General features: G+C 41.9%; 1 protein-coding gene across 1 annotated transcript; it reads left to right on the top strand.

Annotated features, from left to right (window-relative positions):
• Positions 1-5,401: 5,401 nt before the first annotated feature.
• On the top strand, positions 5,402-19,867 carry rps3a (ribosomal protein S3A). Its single transcript, XM_020510796.2, has 6 exons — positions 5,402-5,536; positions 7,972-8,075; positions 11,353-11,540; positions 13,143-13,351; positions 17,352-17,461; positions 19,714-19,867. Exons 1-6 carry the CDS (start codon positions 5,475-5,477, stop codon positions 19,836-19,838), a joined length of 798 nt encoding a protein of 265 aa, XP_020366385.1. The 5' UTR covers positions 5,402-5,474; the 3' UTR covers positions 19,839-19,867.
• The last annotated feature ends 39 nt before the right edge of the window (positions 19,868-19,906 follow it).

Here is a 19,906-nt window from a genome sequence, read left to right as displayed (position 1 = left end):
CGCGTTAACTCAACCTGGCTGCATCTCAGGACTATTCGTTCATTCTCTTAGTGCTCACTCACTTTGTGCTTACTTCAATGCTCAAGGCTCAGGAGTATCCCCGTCTCACTTTGCCTTGCCTCACCTTGCTTATTTGTGCTTTGTCCCCTCAGCCAGAGCTTAAAGGCCCAACATTACTTTTGTCTTGCCTTGCTGTTTAGTGCAGTCACAAAGCTAGACTGCTTGTCATGATTGTCAGAAGTGATCAGTCTTTTGGGTTGACATGTTGTTGTACTTTGCATATCAATATCAAACCTGTAGCATGTGTCAGCTGTGTACACAGCAAACACATGTGCTTCAAATGGCTAGGCCTCAAATTCTGAGTGGAATAGTCCTCAATCAAATCAAGGGAGGCTGTCATAGTGAAAGAATCCCAATATAGTCAGGGCATTTTCTGATCTCAGTTCAAGGGCTTGGACACAGTCAGCCACTTGGAGCGAACACATTCAGAGGTCCGTGTCACTACAGTCCAGGATGGGCCACAGTTAGTCATGCAGGTCCAGTGCAAACAGTCAGGGGATTTACGCTAGGTCAATCAAGGAACTGCACACAGATCAGTCTTGGGTCTGGTCACTCATCAGTTGGGGCTTTGCGTTAATGTTGGTCAGGGATGTGGGTTGCGTTTAGCCCCAGGTGGGTCACATTCAGTCCTGGATCCTAGCTCAATAAAAGTGGGAGAGGGTTATCAGGAAACACTGCTGTGCTTGCACTCAGTTCAGGGGATTGGAGGCAGCAAGATAGGATGCAGAGGGGACAAGAAATGTGAAAGGGGGAAATTCAAAATATGGGACAGGAAATTACAATGTATTGGAAGGACATAGGATACTGCGAGAGGGATGTTTGTTGATGGATAGCACCACCATGGCTTCAACAGGGGTCTGTGCAGCATGGCGGAGGGTAGAACTAAATCATCAAACAGGCCTGGGACAGAGAATGTAATGTTGAGAACCTAAAATGTAATTCCAAGTGGTATGTAGGAAGATGTGGAGGAAATAGTACTGATGGGCTGACCAGGCAGATCCTGGAGAAAAGGGCCATGTACGTTTGAGGCAGGGGTCTCGGTCACTCCGCTGAACTTGATACTCACTGTGCCAAGTGTGACCTGTTTTGCCTTCCATATTCCTGCAACACATAAGTGCCATTTGCAATTTCAAAAAGGCTGCAACCACACCTGGAGTGAGCCAAATCGTAAGTTTGTTTTTGTGTCTGAGTACATGGGCTCTGCTTGTGAGTAATGTGAGGCCCTTTAAGGGGGAATTTCATTAATCGGGCACTTTTGCATAATGGTTGAAATCATTTGTAGTCATGGCAGCATGCATGTGAAATGTATACAGGGCCCAAATGTGTGGTGTGCAAATGCTGGTCATAAGCAATCTGACACATCATTGATTATTGCACATTGAAGATAGTAATCTCTGTGAAGCAGAAGTAATCACAGGCGACCCTAAAATGGCATCTACGGGTAACAAAGCACAAAGATATTGCAAGATCTCAGTGGAATCAAACTGATTCCCTTGTACCTTGATTTTTTAAGTATTCACCACTCTTATAAGTAATGATACCTTTCTGAGGTGGTGTGGGCTGGGAGGACAAGTTTGATTAAAAATATCTACAATTGGCTGCTGAATCCACGGATGCAAGGGGACTGTTTGAAGAAATCAAGAAAGCAACAGGCCCAGCAGCAAGCTAATCAGCCCCTTTGAAGGCAATGACAGATGATTACCCAAACCTAGCAAATAGATGAAAATGGTGGAGCACTATCTCAAGCTCATCGCAACGGAGAATTTTGTCACTGGAGAAACTCTCAGCACCATTCCAGGGTTTCCTGTCATGGAAGAACAGGACAGGAAGCCCCCTTAACCGGAGCTAAATGAGGTCATTGATTGTCTTGCCAGTGATAAAGCCCCACAAAACAATGGTATTCCTCCTGAAATCATCTGAAGTGGAAAACTGACACTGCTGCAACATCTCCATTACCTCTTGTGTTTCTGCTAAAGATTTGCACTTCAAAACATGCATCATGCTAAAATCTTTTAGAAAAACAAAGAGAATTTCAGTGACCAATTACAAAAGCATTTCTTTGTTAAGTTTTGTGGCGAAAGCTTGCTCTGACCAGATTGCAGACCCCGGCATCAAACTTCTTTCCTAAGTCTCAGGTGTGGCTTCAGAGTTGGTAGATCAAATGTCGGCATGATTTTCTCACTTCAGCATGTACAGAAGCAGTGCCATGAACAGGGCAGGTAATTCTATGTTGACTTCACAGACGTCAGCAGGGCTTTCAAGCATGTCAGCAAACTCAGGCTGTACAAGCAGCTACATGGTAGTCATTTCCTCATTCCGTGAGAACATTCACAGTTTTAAAAGTTACAATGGAGCACCCATGGTACCCTATCATGAAACAAGAAACAACTTAGAAAGGATACAGGGAAGGTTTACAAGGGTGTCATTAGAAATGAGGAATTTCAGTTATGAGGAATGGTTGGACAAGTTGATCTTGATCAGATGGGCCAATTGGCCGAGGAGTGGCAGATGGACTTTAATTTAAATAAATATGAGGTGCAAACAAAGAGACCTCTGATTGCAGGTTCATTGTTCCTTGAAAGTGGAGTTGCAGGTAGATAGGATAGTGAAGAAGGTTTTTGGTATGCTTGCTTTTATTGGTCAGTGCATTGAGTATAGGAGTTGGGAGGTCATGTTGCAGCTGTACGGGACATTGGTTAGGCCACTTTTGGAAATACTGCGTGTGGCTCTGGTCTCCCTGCTATAGGAAGGATGTTGTGAAACTTGAAAGGGTTCAGAAAAGATTTACAAGGATGTTGACAGGGTTGGAGGGTTTGAGCTACAGGGAGAGGCTGAATAGACTGGGGTTATTTTCCCTGGAGTGATGGAGGCTGAGGAGTAGCCTTATAGGGGTTTATTAAATCATGAGGGGTATGGATAGGGTAAATAGACAAGGTCTGCTCCCTGGGATGGGGGAGTCCAAAACTAGAGGGCATTGGTTTAAGGTGAGAGTGGAAAAATTTAAAAGGGAACTAAGGGGCAAAGTTTTCATGCAGACAATGGTGCATGTATGGCATGAGCTGCCAGAGAAAGTTGTGGAGGCTGCTGCAATTACAACATTTAAAAGGCACCTTGATGGGCATATGAATAGGAAGGGTTTAGATGGATATAGGCCAGATGCTGACAAATGAGACTAGATTTATTTAGGATGGTTGGCATGGACAATTTGCACTGAAGGGTCTGTTTCTGTGATGTATACATCTATGACTGTATGATTCTAAGTTAGAACTGGAACTAGATTTGGAATCTCAGCTCAGGATCAAGATAGATTTGCACGGTTGTAAATAATGTTGCTCAACCTGAGCCAGTGGTCAGGAGAGGAGGGGGAATGGAAATTAGGGGCTACAGAATGCTATATGTGGCAGAGGCGATGGCTTCAGTTATCAAAATGCTTAAGTTGATGATTGTCCCTGAATGGGTTGCTCTACAGTCTAAGTGGCATCAATGTGAAACCCAGACTTTAGTTTAAGAGATGAACAAATTTATTATTAGGGAGAGCAACTATAATGAGCTTAAGCATGGGAAGTCTAAAAGAAGAATTATGTCAAAGTGCAAGGCAATTTTCACATAACATGTAACGATGTATACATTATACCACAATTCCTTCATTCTTTCACAACACAATCAGGTTCTACCAGGTAGTCACACAACAATGGAACAAATCTGTTGCAAATTCTGAACCAGTAGGTTATCTCATTGATGCTTATGACATCTTGCTGTGTGTAAATTAGTTGCTGGTTTTCCAATATTAAAACTGGGCAATTACAGAGCAGTGAATTTAGTACGTAATCAATTATTCTTGGTGTGGGCATTAAATGCAATATTTCTAAGTTTGTAGATGACAAAACTAGGTGAAAGTGTGAGTTCTGAAGAGGATGCAAAGACACTTCAATGGGATTTAGAGAGGCTAAGTGAGTGGGCAAACATTCATATGTTGGAATGCAATGTTGAGAAATATGAGTTATCCACTTTGACCAGTTAAACAGAAATACAGAATATTTCTTAAATAGTGAGAGACTTAAGTGTTGAACTTCAAATGTTGGTCTTTATTGCAAGATTTGGTTTACGGAGTAAAGATATCCCCTCCAATTATGTCAAATCTCGGAGGGACCATTCCACAAGTTTTGTGTGCAGTCTTGGTTACCCGTGAAAATATTGTCACTCAAAAAGTGCAGCAAAGGCTTAATCAACTTTATAAACAAAATAGAAATTGCTGGAAAAACTTAGCAGGTCTGGCAGCAGCTGTAGAGAGAAATTAACATTTTGGGTCCAATGACCCGTCTTCACAACCAGTAAACTTACCAGTGACTTAGTAAATCTATTCTAAGATGGAGTAGGAAAGTTGACATTTTGGGTCCTCTCATGCTGCCTGGCCTGCTTTGTTCCTTCAGTTCCACACTGTCTTATCTCTGAATCCAGCATCGGCAGTTCTAATAATCTCTAAGATTGAGTAATTGTTTTATTTGGGAAGTTTTAAAAGGCTGGGCTTTTAATCATAGATCATAGAACCCCTACAGTGAGGAAACAGGCCCTTTGGCCCAACAGGTCCACACCAACCCTCATCCCACCCAGACCCAATCCCCCATAACCCACCTAATCCACACATCCCTGAACACTACGGGCAATTCAGCATGGCCAATCCACCTAGCCTGCATTTCTTTGGATTGTGGGAGGAAACCAGAGCACCCAGACGAAACCCAAACAGACAGTTGCCCAAGGGTGGAATCCAACCCAAGTCCCTGGCACTGTGAGGCAACAGTGCTAACCACTGAGCCGCTATGCTGCCCCATCTCTGAAGTTTAGAAGTATTAGGTGTAAACTAATTTAAACATACAAAATTCTCATAGGGGTCAATAAGATAAATGCAAGAAGGATGTTTCCTCTTGCTATGGAGTCTAGAACCAAAGGACACAATAAGAAAATAAAGGGCAGACAATAGGACTGAGGTGAGAAATTTCTTCAGTCACATTCATGAATCAGAGTCGCATAGGGCTACGGACGTTCAGTCACTGAATATATTCAAGATTTGAGACTAATAGATTTCTCTATTAAAAACATCAAAAATTCGTATAAGAAAATAGTGCTTAAGTGAAAGTTCAGCTCTGATCTAATTGAAAGATGGAGCAAGCCCGAAAGGCTGAACGTACCATTTCTCATTCTATTTCCTATCTTCATCCTTTACTGAAACATTGCTACACTGCGACTGATTTTATCCAATTACTCCGTCCGCCGGTTCCGCGCACAGGCTGACAGAACACCTCCCTATTGGACAACTCCTATGTGACGTACGCTGCCCAGTTCTCGCGCGATTTCTCCGTGATCCAGCAAAGTCTCGCGCGAACTCCTCCCTTTCCTTTTCCAGCTCTTCGAGCAACATGGCAGTCGGTAAAAATAAGAGGCTGACCAAAGGAGGCAAAAAAGGTGCTAAGAAAAAGATGTAAGTGAGCTAAAATCGGGTGAGAAGTCAACCGCAGATTTTCATCAACACGAATCGTGCGCGGTATGGGTCATACTTGGAGGGATGGTGTTGATATTTAGGGGATGGTGTGTGAGGTGGGAAGGAGGCGCGGCCGCCGGGCCTGGACCGAGAGGTTGCACTCGATCTACTTTATTACTGGTAACTGGAAATGTATAGCGCTGGGGGTGGGTTAGGAACTCTGGCATAAAACACAGTTTAAAGGAAATGTCTGATGTAACCGAATTGTGCGAGTCCGCGCTGTTTTAAACTTCGGAAATGAGAGCGTGGGCTACACGGAACATGGTGGGCAATTCCGGATTGCTTACTTGTTTTAAAACAAAAGCTTGTATCGTTTGAGGAAGTTTTTGGAGTTGCAGCTGTTCTTGGGGCCTTTTCCCGGAGAAAATGCGGTCAGGCCAGGACGTTTTTTTGCAGTTTGGCACAGTCTGTGATTTTATGGCCCAGCATGTTCCTCACTTACTAGCAGGCCAGGTTTCAAAGGAGGGTGCAAGACGCTATGTCAGGGGCAGCACCAGATGTACCTAAAAGTGAGGAGGCAAACAGCATAAGCAGCAACTGATAGAGCTAAGTGACCCCATAATGAACAGAGCGGACCTAAGCTCTGCAGACTTGCTATATCCAGTCGTGAATGGTGGAGGAGGGTCTCCACAAATAGCCCCATTCTCAATGATGGAGGAGCTGAGCTCATAAGTGCCAAAGATAAGGCTGAAGCATTTGAATCAGTCTTCAGTCAGAGGTGCCAAGTGGTTGATCCGTCTTGGCTTTCTGCAGCAGTCCCCAACATTGCAGATACCAGTTGTCGGCCAGTTCAGTTCACTCCATGTGATGTCAAGAAATAGTTGCAGACATTGGACGCAGCAAAGGCTATGGACCCTGACAACATTCCGGCAATAGTACTGAAGACTTGTGTTCCAGAAGTTGCTGGTCTCCTAGCCAGGGTCTTCCAGTACAGTTACAACTCGGTATCTACCTGACAATATGGAAAATTTGCCAGGTATGTCCTGCACGTAAAAAGCAGGGCAAATTCAACCCACCCAGTTATCACCCCATCAGCCTACTTTTGATCATCAGTAAAGTGATGGAGGGTGTCATCAACATTTGCTCAGTGACACCCAGTTTGGGTTCCGCCAGGATCATTGAGCTCCTGACCTCATTATAGCCTTGGTTCAAACGTGGATAAAAGTTTCCAGAAACGAGGACAGCAACAGCTCTTGACAACAAGGCCACATTTGACCGATTCCGGCATCGAGGAGCCTTAGTAAAACCGAAACCAGTGGATATCGGGGCCAAACTCTTCCCCTCTTTGGAGTCACACCGGGAACATAGGAAGATGGTTGTGGTTGTTGGAGGTCAGTTAACCCAGCTCCAGGACCCCTCTGCAGGAGTTCCTCGGCGTGGTGTCCTCGGCCCAACCATCTTCAGCTGCTACATCAATGACTTTCCCTCCATATGGGCAGAAGTGGGGATATTTGCCTATAATTTCACACTGGTTAGGACCATCCTCAACTCCTCAGATACTGAAGCAGTTTGTGTTTACGTGCAATAAGATCGAGTCAATATCCAGGCTTGGGCTGTCAAGTGGCAAGTAGAATGGCATCTGTGTGGTGCAAATGTTATGACCATCACGAATAAGATAATCTAACCGTTGCCCCATGAAATTCAATGGTGTTATCATCACTGAAACCCCTACTATCAACATCCTGTGGGTTACCACTGAACAGAAACTTAACTGGACTCAGCCCCTAAAACAGTGGCTACCAGAGCAGGTCAGAGGCTAGGAATACTGCAGCAAGTAACTCACCTTCTGACTCCCCAGAGTCTCTCCTCCATTTACAAGGCACAGGTCAGGAGTGTGATGGAATACTCTCCATTTGCCTGGATGGATGCAGCTTCATCAACACTCAAAGCTTGACACCATCCAGGACCAAGCAGCCTGCTTGATTGGCACCACATCCACTACCCTCTCTGTTTACGCTCAGTAGCAGCGGTGTGTACTATGAACAAGATGCACTGCAGAAATTCATCAAAGGTTCTCAGACAGCACCTTCCAAACTCATGACTACTTCCATGTAGAAGGACAAGTGTTACACAGGAGCACCACCACCTTCAAATTCCACTTCAAGTCAAATGGTGAGTGGCATGGAAATATATTGTTCCAGCACTGTTGCTAGATCAGAATTCTGCAATTTACTTCGTAACAGCATTTTGGATGATCCTGCAGCCGTTCAAGAAGGTAGCTTGTCACCATCTTAAGGGCAGCTTAGGACAGGGAATAAATGCTGGCCAGCCAGCGACACCCACGTCCCACAATGAATTTTTAAAAAGAGTCGTATAAAGTCAGGAATCCACAAATCCAGTACTTAGTGAAATCTTATTTTTACGTCTCTTCACAGCGTGGACCCCTTCTCCAAGAAGGATTGGTACGATGTTAAGGCTCCAGCGATGTTTAACATTAGGAATCTGGGCAAGACTTTGGTTACAAGGACTCAGGGAACTAGTAAGTATTTAGGTTCTTAGGCATGACAATGAGTTTTATCTCTTAAGCTTTCATAACATAAGACATAGGAGTTGGTCATTCAGCCTCTCAATCCCATCCCACTCATCAATAAGATCAGGGCTGATCTGCCCTGTACTCCTCAACGCACAACTCCTATACTTTAAAAATTTATCTGCGATCTCTTTTAATACTTCGTAATGTAGCCTCAGCAACTCTAAGGTAGAGAATTCCAGATATTTGCAACCCTCTAGGAAGTGAAATTCCATTGCATCTCAGTTTTAAATGAGTGCCTCCTTGTTCTATAACTGTCCCCCAGTTCAGGATTCCCCAACCAGTGAAAACATCTCAACATCTATCCTGTCAAGACTCTTGAGAGTCTGGTATGTTTCAATAAGCTCCCCCCTCCACCACCCCACCTCCAGTTTTTTTCTAATTTGTAAGAATAAAGGCATAATTTGTTTAACTTGAAACTCAGTGCCTTTATTCCAGGAATCAGACTAGTGGATCTTCTGAATTGTGTCTGAATTTTTAAACTCTGACCCCTAACAATAAGGGCAAAAATTCCATTTGCTATAATTACTTGATATACCTGCATGGTGACTTGGTGTTTCATGTACAAAAATGTACAGAACCGTCAGTGCTGCACTGTTTAGAAGGTTAAGTCATAAGTTAAGAGCCCACTTTGTTGGATGTAGTATATTGACACCAATACAGAATTGGCTGAAAGGCAAGAAATAGTGAGTGTGATAAGGGGTGGTTCTTCAGATTTGCGACCTGTGACCAGGGTTTCCACATGGATCAGTGCTGGGACTGCAACTATATAAAATATATATTAATGATTTGTAGGAAGGAAGTGAATGTATTGTAACCACATTAACATATTTACAAAAATGTGTGGAAATATAGATAGTGAGAAGTATACAGTTTACATATCCATTGATATATGGACTTCAATAAGGTGTTTGACAAGGTTTCTCATGGTAGTCTGGTCAGCAAGGTTAGATCATCGGAAAAGAGGGAGAACTAGCTATTTGGATACAGAACTGTCTCGAAGGTAGAAGACGGAGGGTGGTGGTAGAGGGTTGCTTTTCAGACTGGCGGCCTTGACCAACGGAGTTCCATAAGAATGGGCGCTGCATCCAGTGCTTTTTGTCATAAATGGTTTGGATGTGAGCAGAGGAGGTATGGTTAGTAAGTTTGCAGATGACACCAGAATTGGAAGTGTGGTGGACAGCGAAGAAGGTTACTTTGGAGTACAATGAGATCATGGTCAGATGGGCCAGTGAGTGGCAGATGCAGTTTAATTTAGATAAATGTGAGGTGCTGTAATTTGGAAAGTCAAATTGGGGCAGGACTAATACACTCAACGGTAAGGTCCTGGGGAGTGTTGCTGAAAAGAGACCTTGAGGTGCAGGTTCATAGTTCCTTAAAAGTGAAGTCACATGTAAATAGCGTAGTGAAGAAAGCATCTGATAAGCTTGTCTTTATTGGTCAGTGTATTAAGTACAGGAGTTGAGAGGTCATGTTGCAGCTGTACAGTACATTAGTTAGGCCACTATTGGAATACTGTGTTCAATTCTGTCCTCCCTGCTATAGGAAGGATGTTGCAAAACTTGAAAGGGTTCGGAGAAGATTTACAGGGATGTTGCCAGGGTTGGAGGGTTTGAGCTATAGGGAGAGGCTGAATAGGCTGAGGACACCAAGGATAAATAGACTAGGTTTGCTTCCCATGGTGAGGAAGTCTAAAACTCGAGGGCATAGGTTTGAGGTGAGATTGGAAAGATTTAAAAGGGACCTAAAGGGCAGTCTTTCCATGCAGAGGGTGATGTATGTATGGAATGAGCTGCCAGAGGAACTGGTGTAGGCTAGTACAATTACAACCTTTAAAAGGCATCTGGATGGGCATATCAATAGGAAGGGTTTAGAGGGGTATGGGCTAAATGCTGGTAAATGGGTTTAGATTTATTTAAGATATTTGGTTGGCATGGACGAAGGGTCTGTTTCTGTGCGTTATACCGATGACAGGTTGAGTAAGTGGGCAAAAAGTTGGCAACTGGAATATAATGTGGGAAAGTATGATGTTCACTTTGAAAGGGAGAAAAAAAGTTAATTAAATGGAAAAAACTGCAACACAAAAGTACTTCTACACAAAACAAAGCTAGCCACAAATGCAGCACATAACCAGGAATGCTAATGCAATGTTAGCCCTTATTTCAAGAAAATTGGGATATAAAAGTAGGGAAGCCTTATTGCAACTGCTTTGAATTGGGATATAAAGGTAGGGGAAGCCTTATTGCAACAGTACAAGATAAATGTTGAGAAGATGTTTCACTTCATGGGAAAGTCTAGAGCCAGAGGACATGGTCTCTGGAATAAGGGACACCAATTTGACTGTGATGAAGAGGAGTTTTTTTCTGAGGGCTGAGAGTTTATGGTACTCGTTGCTAAAAAGTTGTTAAGGCACAATCGTTGTGTAGATTTAAGGCCAAGATAGATAAATTCTTGATCTGTCGGGGAATCGAGGGTCGTGGGGCACACTTGAAAAAGTGGTTATGAGGAATTTTGGATCAGCCATGATCCTAGGAACCATGAGGCAGTTTGAGGGGCTGAATGGTCTATTTGTCCTGTTTCTGTTTCTTATGGACTGCCTACTAATGTGCATGACCTCAGTTTGCTACAGTAAAATCCATCTGCAGAGTTTTTAAATTCCCTTGCTCAACTAATCAATATCCCTTTGCAGATTCCTTGTCTTCCTTGCACCATGCCGTCTCATCTAGTTTGTATTGAGAGCAAATTTGGATACATTACACTTTTGTCCTCCAAGTAATTAATATAAATTTTAAATATTTCAGGCCCTAGGACTGTTTCTTGTGGCACTCCACTGGTTGCATCTTTCCAACTTGATGTTAAGTGGTGCTGAAGTTATGAGGAAAATTGGTAGTTAAATTTTTTGCACTGAAAGTAAGAACTGAGAATTTTGTGGATGAGAGATAAGGAATAGAATAAGCTGTAACTCCTGCTTTCCAATCTTCAGCTGGTGAAATAGTTTTAGAAGTGCCATCATCATAATTAAACGTTCTGGACAGTGGGCTGTCCTTTATGTTTGATAATGGAAATGCGTATCATTTTTTGTTTACATCCTGGATAATTCAGTGCTAATTAAGACCATTCTGATGTTTGCTGCAGCATGTCATGAAAAATTTACTTGGGGAATGTAAATTGAACGTCTACGTGGCAGCATTGTGCTGATTTACCTTGTTTTCTCTCTTTCATGTAGAGATTGCGTCAGAAGGCTTAAAAGGCCGTGTGTTCGAGGTGAGTCTTGCTGATTTGCAGAATGATGAAGTGGCCTTCCGCAAATTTAAGCTGATCGTGGAGGATGTTCAGGGCAAAAACTGTCTGACCAACTTTCATGGCATGGACTTAACACGTGATAAGATGTGCTCTATGGTTAAAAAATGGCAGGTAAGAGTTAACAGTCAGGATATGAAGGATTAAAGTTATGAATTTCAGTGTTAGCTTTTCTTTTGTGTCAGTCCAACTAAATTAATTCCTTCATGTATGGTTAATGTGAAACTGTTAGGACTGAAGCAACTGTTCCAGAAACTGAATTGTCTGTGCTTCATATTTTTGTTTAGTTCCATGAAAGTACTTGTTTGAATTGAGTGTACTTGGTTTCTTTCAGAACTTCCCTTAATCTATGGTACTTGCAGCTAGAAGTCTGTTACCTCTCTTTTTTTTCTTCTACTGGATCTTTATATCGCTGGAGTATATAGTCGCCTTCATATTTCTTGAAGGTGAATGTTGGTAAACTGTTTGTCTTGGAAATCATTCCATAAAACATGAGAGCAAGTGGGAGCTCCATGTTACCTTTGTGTGACTGCTGGGCCTTTTCCCCGCTTTAAGGATCCCGTGGGGTCGAAATCTTTTTTCTGGAGAATAGGAAGTTGCCTGAAATGTAGCCAGCTGAGACCTGTCAGGGTCAGGAAGTAATGTGAGGCCAGTGAGTGAGGGCTGGTGGTACACATGAGATTTAAAGGGAGAGGCAGTCAGAGTAGAGACAAGTGGGCAGAAATCATGGGTCCTTATACTGAGTATAGCACTCACCCTGGCCCTAGTTATACCCCTGTGCTCTATGACCTGGAGATAAGTGCAGAAAGTTGGTTTTCAGTAACCCCATCCCATGCTGATGTTCGATCCTTTAGGCTCAAAAAAGGTATGCTTTTTGTGATGACACCCCTTCTTGTTTCTGGTCAACCAGCGGCAGTGACCGTATGAGGCTTTTGAATGAGTATTCATTGCTCACTTGAAGGCCTCAATTAGCACCCTGACATGGAGGTCGCCTACTAGTCATCCTGCCCTTGAATTACTAGAACGGAGGGTTGGAAAGTGGCACCGTCCCCAGGTGGTTGGTTCAAAGCCCATCATCTTTAAATTTGCTATTTGGGTGGGGGAGAAAGATCAACTTCTGACCATTTGGTCTGTATACATAACAGCAATGTCAGGAAAGAGAACCTTGAATGATTCATTTTATTTTCTTGGGTATGGAAATTTATTTGATTAAAGACAGGCCCCACCGCCATTAGGTGTGGCTTTAAGTTATGTTACCAGGTGGGTCACAATGGATTCTGAGACATTGGCCAGAAGTACTACTACAAATAATGTTTATTCATCGGCTAATATCTAAAACTCGTGACCTGGGCATTTTTTTTCATTGCTGCATGTGGTTAAGAAGATTAGCTGCTTCATTTCCCATATTACAACAGTGTCTTGCACTGAAGAGGCACCTGTTTACTTTCTGCTCTCTTTCCCCAACATTGGTGTCACTGAGTGTTTCCACTGTTGATCTACCTTTATTGACCAGTTGCATCAGATTACATTGGCAGCTTAGAATTGATTGGAGGCTTTCGTATGCATGCATATGTGATGTATAAAAATCACTCTGGAATAATTACAGCTATTATTGAAATGTAGTCTGTGATGTAGTCTATAGAAATAACTGTCTCAAATTGACAGTGTTATTGTGAATTGAACTGATGGAATCCTTTTTAATTTATTCTGATATAGACCATGATTGAAGCACACATTGATGTCAAAACCACAGATGGATACTTGCTTCGCCTGTTTTGTGTTGGATTCACTAAGAAACGTAGCAACCAGATTCGTAAAACGTCCTATGCTCAACACCAGCAGGTCCGCACAATCCGTAAAAAGATGGTAGAGATCATGACTCGCGAAGTGCAAACCAATGACCTTAAGGAGATTGTCAACAAGCTGTGAGTAATCTTGCAATTACTGTGACATGTTTTATGCCTCCAGTAGTTTGCTGTCCCTGAATTAAAATTGAACACAGACATTAAATATGTAAAAACTTCATCTTACTGGTAGATGTTTTATGAATTTGGAAGCTGGACAGGTACATATCTGAAGCTGCTGCAACATTGGTTCTTAGTTGCAGTTATTCCAAGAATTGATACACTTGGCTTTTAACCATCATATGTTGATTGCAGCATGACTGCTGGAACTGCATGTTTGTTGTTATAGTATGCTATAAATCTCAATATCCTGTGTTCACAGAATATCAGAATTCACAGCTTCCAAAGCCGTTTGTCCGTTATGGTATTAGATAATCCAGTTGTCCAGTACTTGTGGTAGTATAGTGGTAATGAGACTGGATTCTCAATCCAGAACACCAGGCCTGTTATCTGGGGACATGGGTTCAAATCCCACCATAGGAGATAGTCAAATTTCAATTCAGTAACATCTGGCATGAAGAGCTAATGGTGACCATGTAACCACTTTGTTGTAAAAACTCATCTGGTTCACTAATATGCTGCAGGAAGGTATTGTCCTTACCTGGTCTGGCCTAAGTGTGATTCCAGACCCATAGCATGTGGATGATTCTTAAATTCTCCCAAAGCAATTGGGAATGGACAATAAATGGAAATACAGGCCCAAACAATAATCTTTAAATAGGGTTTGACCTTCTTGCTGGGGCGTTTTATTTTAAGAACAAGTAAACCAGTCAGCAGTCATTTGGATAAGTATTTATTATTTCTGGACGGCCAGTACAGATTGTTAATGGTAAATTGTGTTTAATTTGATTGTGGTTTTTGAGGTAACAAGATGAATCATGAGGGTAGTTTGGGTGATAGAATATTTTCTGTATATTAATGACCTGGACTTGCATGACCGAGGCATGCTTTCAAAATCTGTGGATGACGTAACTTGAAAATGTTGTATACCAAGGAGGGTAGTGGCAAAGTTCGAGAGGACAGGCAGGATGGCGGTATGGTCAGACATATGGAAGATGAAGCTTAATGCAGAAAAGAATGATGCAATGCATTTTAATATAAAGAATGAGAAGAGATAATGTAATATAAAACACACAATTCTTAAGAGAGTGCAAGGATAGACTCATAGATCTATTTGCACAAATCCAAAGCTGCCACAGCAGGTTGACAAAAGTGTTTAAAGAAGTGTACAGTTGTAGAGCTTTATAAATAGGGATATGGAGTGCAAAAGCTATTCTGGACCTTTATTACTGAAGAAGGGTCTCGACCCGAAACGTCAGCTTTTCTGCTCCTCTGATGCTGCTTGGCCTGCTGTGTTCATCCAGCTCTACACCTTGTTATCTCAGATCCTCCGGCATCCGCAGTTCCTACTATCTCTGGACCTTTATGTTGCACTTTAGGAAGACCAGTAATGAGGATTTTCAGTTAAAAGTATACATTGGAGAAGCTGGGACTGTTCTTATTTGAGAGAAGATTGAGAAGAAATTTCTCTAGAGTTCAAACTTATAAACGATTCATAAAGTAGCGAGAAACTCCTCCTGTCAAGGAGCAAATGACATGAATTGAAGATGGTCGGCGTAAACATCTACACCATTATGGAAAAACCTTTCTGTAGAAAGTGACTAAGATCCAAAATGCAAACACAGAAATTATGTCAGAATACATTGTCTGAGTGTGCGGCGGAAGCAGACATAATTGAGAGTTTCAAAAGTTGAACAAACATCTAAGGAGAGAATTTGCAGGGATCGGTGCTAGGCAATGTGCTGGAGAGATGAATTAACTGAGTTGCTTTTACAGAATAGACAAACAGGAGACTGGAAAAACACAGCAAGCCAGGCAGCATGTGGAGGAAAAGAGAAGTCACTGTTTTGGATATTGCTCTTCTTCAGGACAACAAACAAATGGCAGCTATCCTATGTCTATGGATAAAGTCTCCAAGAGGCACTGATGTTCATGGGTCCTGAAGAAGGAAACTTTGATTTCTCCTTTCCTGTCTTCCAGCCTCCTGTTTGTCTACTGTGGATTCCAGCATCTGCGGGGGTTTTTTTTGTCTGTAACCAAACTTTTACAGAATGCTGGTTTGGACATGATGCACTGTGATCACTATAAAATGATGATTGAAGAGTTTTGCTTGGTGAGGATATAAAGGGGAAAAGGTTATAGGTTTGCATGTTGAGCAGGCTGTTTGACAAGATGGGCCTGTGAAGGGTTCATTGGTGGGAAGACTGTTGCCAACGAACATTTATGGCAGCTATCCTATGTCGGTGGATAAAGTCACCAAAAGGCACTGAAGTTTATGGGTTTAATAAGTCAGTTACAGTAAATTATTTCTAGAGATGCTCTTGTTATTGTTTGGTGAGTATAGAACTGAACAAACAGGGCACTTTAAAAGATTATAATTGCTCCTGTCACAGGCTGCAGAGAGGTGAAGGGCAAAGAGAGATAATGTACCAGTGTCATGATGGATATCATTTTTGACTTGCTTTAGCCATTTTATTCTCCAACAGTGTGGAACTGGTCATGGGCAGCAGAATTGTGCATGACCAAATTTACTGAGGCTAAGATCTGTGGCTGGCTGGAATAGATGGGGGTTTCAGCTACAGTTGGTCAATGGCAGTGGGAAGTTGGGTGGGATGCGCGGGACATGGAAATAGGTTGATTGGTGTGGATATATCGTCAGAAGTTTATCTCTGAATATGACACAAGGTTGCAGACTTGTTAAGTCTCGAGTGGTTGCCCAGGAGCAAGATGGAGTTTGCACCTGTTGACCTTATCACAAACTGCCAGTTAGCTTGGATGTTTCCAGCAATTAGTGGGAAATGTTTGCTCACCTGGATTCTTCAAGAGTTACATTTACAACTTTACCAATGACTTGCCCCAATTCATTCCTGGTCCTTGTCATCTTTTCACTGTGGATGTTCAATACCTCAACATCTCTGTTACCACCCAGATGACCAATAGTATAGAATAGAAACCCATCCACCACCATTCTGTTCTGCCTGTTTGAACCTGTACTTGTAATGAGTAACATGATTCTACTGGCTTCCATCTAGTTAAAGGTGGTGTTATTAAAACCTGAGTCTTAGCTATGTCTACTTGTAGCATGCACTGGGAATTCTTTTTCTTTTTAAAAAAAAATTGATGATGTTGGTCGGCTGTGTAACTAGGGATTTGCCTTGCCTACGTGCATTAAATTTGGGTGCCCCAGTTGGAGGAAGTGAATGTATGTGAATATTGGTTGAGAAAAAGATCAAGCTTTGCTGTGCTCCATCTTTTATTCGTCTCCTTTCTGAGGGAATACGCTATGTGCTAAAATTTATCTGTTAGAAATTAGCCAAGGATCTATAACCTGGTGGAGGGGAGGAGTATTATCATTGAAGAATATGACAAATTCAGATTATTTTCATGCTTGCAATATGACATATTCTTGCCCTGTTATTCTGTAATGCTGAGCTTTGGAGTACATTATTGGGATTGTAGAAAAGAAAAACTTGATCGTCCAGTCAAAACCCTTGTTTGAATTCCAAATTCATGGCTGTTTTGTTGTTCATAATCAGATTCTGTGCTGCAAGCTCTGTTACCAATCTAATGTTGAAAATTAATAATCTCCTCTGGGAGAATGCAGAGAAATTCATTATTTCTAACTTATAAAATTGATATTTTAGCACAAAAAGTCTATAGTTTTATGGTATTTTTGACAGAAAGAAAATGGCTGCATCACAGTTGTTATCCCTTTCTGGTCTAAAACCCACTTGCTTTCTCAATGGTCTTTTAATCTAGAATGATCTCTAGAACTGTTGAGTGCATGGATGAAGGTAGAATCTGCCAAGCTTTAAATTTGTAGAGTTTCTAATATAGAGAAGTGTAAAGACTGGAATAGGCCTACACCACACAATAACTAATCTATGAATAAATAGTTTTGTTTTAAATGTTAGTAGTTCCTGTCATGCTCTAAACGCTGTGATGTTTGTTTGTGTTTTAGGATCCCAGACAGCATTGGTAAGGATATCGAAAAAGCTTGTCAGTCCATTTATCCTCTTCATGATGTTTATGTTCGAAAAGTCAAAATGTTGAAGAAGCCCAAGTTTGAATGTAAGTCTTGATTGTTCTTGTACTTTATTGGTTTCTTTTTCTTGAGCGTTGTGGTTTCTATTCTACAAACGCATCAAATCATGAATAGCATTGAACAACATTGAAACACATTAGTTGAGAATACAGAGATTTAATAGAAATTTAATTGAATCTCCCCATTTCGGGCATCTCGTGTTTAACACTTGGGTGGAAATCTGTTGCCAGTCTCCTGTCAAAAAAAAATTTGCTCAGCACTTCCTATTGCCAAGATTTTTTAAAGTATGTGGAGGGAAGGAGCAGATTAACACAAACAGGAAGAGGTTGCTGAGAATTGAATGGAAAAGTGAGTTTTCAGTGGTTTTGGAGATGGGAAAGATTTGAGATTAGATCCTATTAGAAAATTTTCAATTTAATGCTTTGGGTATCTTGAAGCTTAATGATGGGGGAACCCAGCACACCAGTGTCACAGACAAAGCTGACACATTTGCATTTATCTTCAGCCAGAGGTACCCGCAGGAAGATCCATCTCAGCTCTTGAGGTCTCTAGCATCACAGCCTTCAACTAATTTGATTCACTCCATATGATATCAAGAAGCAGCTGAAGGAAGGGCCTGTATGCTGCAAAGGCGATGGGTCCAGACAAGAGTCTAGCAATAGTACTGAACACTTGTGTTGTAGAACTAGTTGCATCCTTTTCCAAGCTGTTCCAGTGTAGTTGGAGCACTAGAATCTACCCAACAATGTACTACAGAATCCAATTATCACTCCATGACATTCAATGGGATAACATTTGCTGTGTGGATAATGTGGAGCTTGCCTTTGATCAGAAACTGAACTGGACTAGTCATACAACTATTGGCTAGAAGAGTAAGTTGGAGACTTGGGATACTGCAGTGAAAAGTTTACCTGGTTGCCCACCCTCTACAAGGCACAAGTCAGGGGTGTGATGAAATGCCTCCCACTTGTGTAGATGTGTGCAGTTCCAGCAACCATCTATAAGTTTGACACCACCCAGGACGAAGCAGCTAGCTTGATTGGCAGCAAATAAAATGACCCACAAGCATTCACTCACTTCATTCCCATCTCAGTAGTAATATGTACCATCTTCAAGATGTAGGCACCCTCGCGCTTCCCAAATCCCAGACCATTACCACCTAGAATAACGGGCAGCAGATAACATGGGAATATCACCATCTGCAAGTTCCCCTCCAAGCCATTCACCGAACAATAGTGTTCAATTCTTCACTTGTTGCTGGGTCATAATCCTGGAACTCACTTTTGAGTTACATTGCGAATGTACCTGCACCATGCGGATTGCAGTGATTTGCAAAGGCAGCTTGTCACCATCTTGAGCACTATTAGGGATGGGTAATTGATGCACAGCTCATGAATGAGTAAGATTTATTTGACTTCATCTATGTATCCTCATCTTATGCTAAAGATTTTGTAGATATGGGCACAGGCTATCTGTCTTCAAAGCCTGTTTTGCCTTTCACTGAGATAGTGACTGATAAAATTGTGGCCTTAATTGAACATTCCTGCTTCCTCCTCTCTCCCGTGCCTGTCCCTAACCCTTTACTCTTGTGCTCAGTAGAGGACGGAGGCGATGAGGACAGGTATAAAGAGAAGCAGCATGACATGTTAAACTGAAGTGGCTGGGCTAATAGACAACAGTTGAAACCTTCTAATTGGAGAATCAAAGAGATGTACAGCACGGAAACCAACCCTTTGGTGCAACTTGTCCATGCCGACCAGATATCCTAGATTAATCATCTCATTTGCCGGCATTTGGCCATACGCCTCTTAAACCCTTCTTACTCAAATACTCATCCAGATGCTTTTTAAAGGTTGTAGTTGTACCAGCCTCCACCACTTCCTCTGGCAGTTCATCCCATCCACACATCATCCTCTGTGTGAAAAGTTGCCCCTTAGATCTCTTCTAAATCTCACCATAAACCTATGCCGGCTAGTATCCGGGGGAAAAGACCTTGACTATTCACCCTATCCCAACTTCTATAAGGTTACCTCTCAGCCTCCAATGCTCCAGGGAAAATAGCCCCAGCCTATTCACCGTCTCCCTATACCTCAAACCCTCCAACCCTCGCAACATCCTTGTAAATCTTTTCTGAACCCTTTGAAGTTTACAATAAGCATCTGTTATTTAATCATGAGATGGGTGGACAAATATGTCTAAATATTTTGAACCTGTAAATTATGAATTTTCATATGCCACTTAAGCTGACTTGATAATTGAAAAGAAAACTTTCTTCCAGTGGGCAAACTGATGGAACTGCATGGTGAAGGAGGCAGTGGCTCAAGCAAACCATCAGGTGAAGAAACTGGTGCTAAAGTGGATCGAGCTGATGGATATGAACCCCCTGTTCAAGAAACTGTCTAAATATGTACAATAAAACATTTCATCTGTGACCATTCTTTGTTTAATTTTATTTAATTTAGTATAATTTT

The sequence above is a fragment of the Rhincodon typus genome, chromosome 1 (genome assembly GCF_021869965.1).
Source record: "Rhincodon typus isolate 14 chromosome 1, sRhiTyp1.1, whole genome shotgun sequence".
In the NCBI taxonomy this organism is placed as follows: domain Eukaryota; kingdom Metazoa; phylum Chordata; class Chondrichthyes; order Orectolobiformes; family Rhincodontidae; genus Rhincodon; species Rhincodon typus.
The sequence above is the reverse complement of the archived record's forward strand: the minus strand, read 5'-3'. Positions and strand labels throughout refer to the sequence as shown.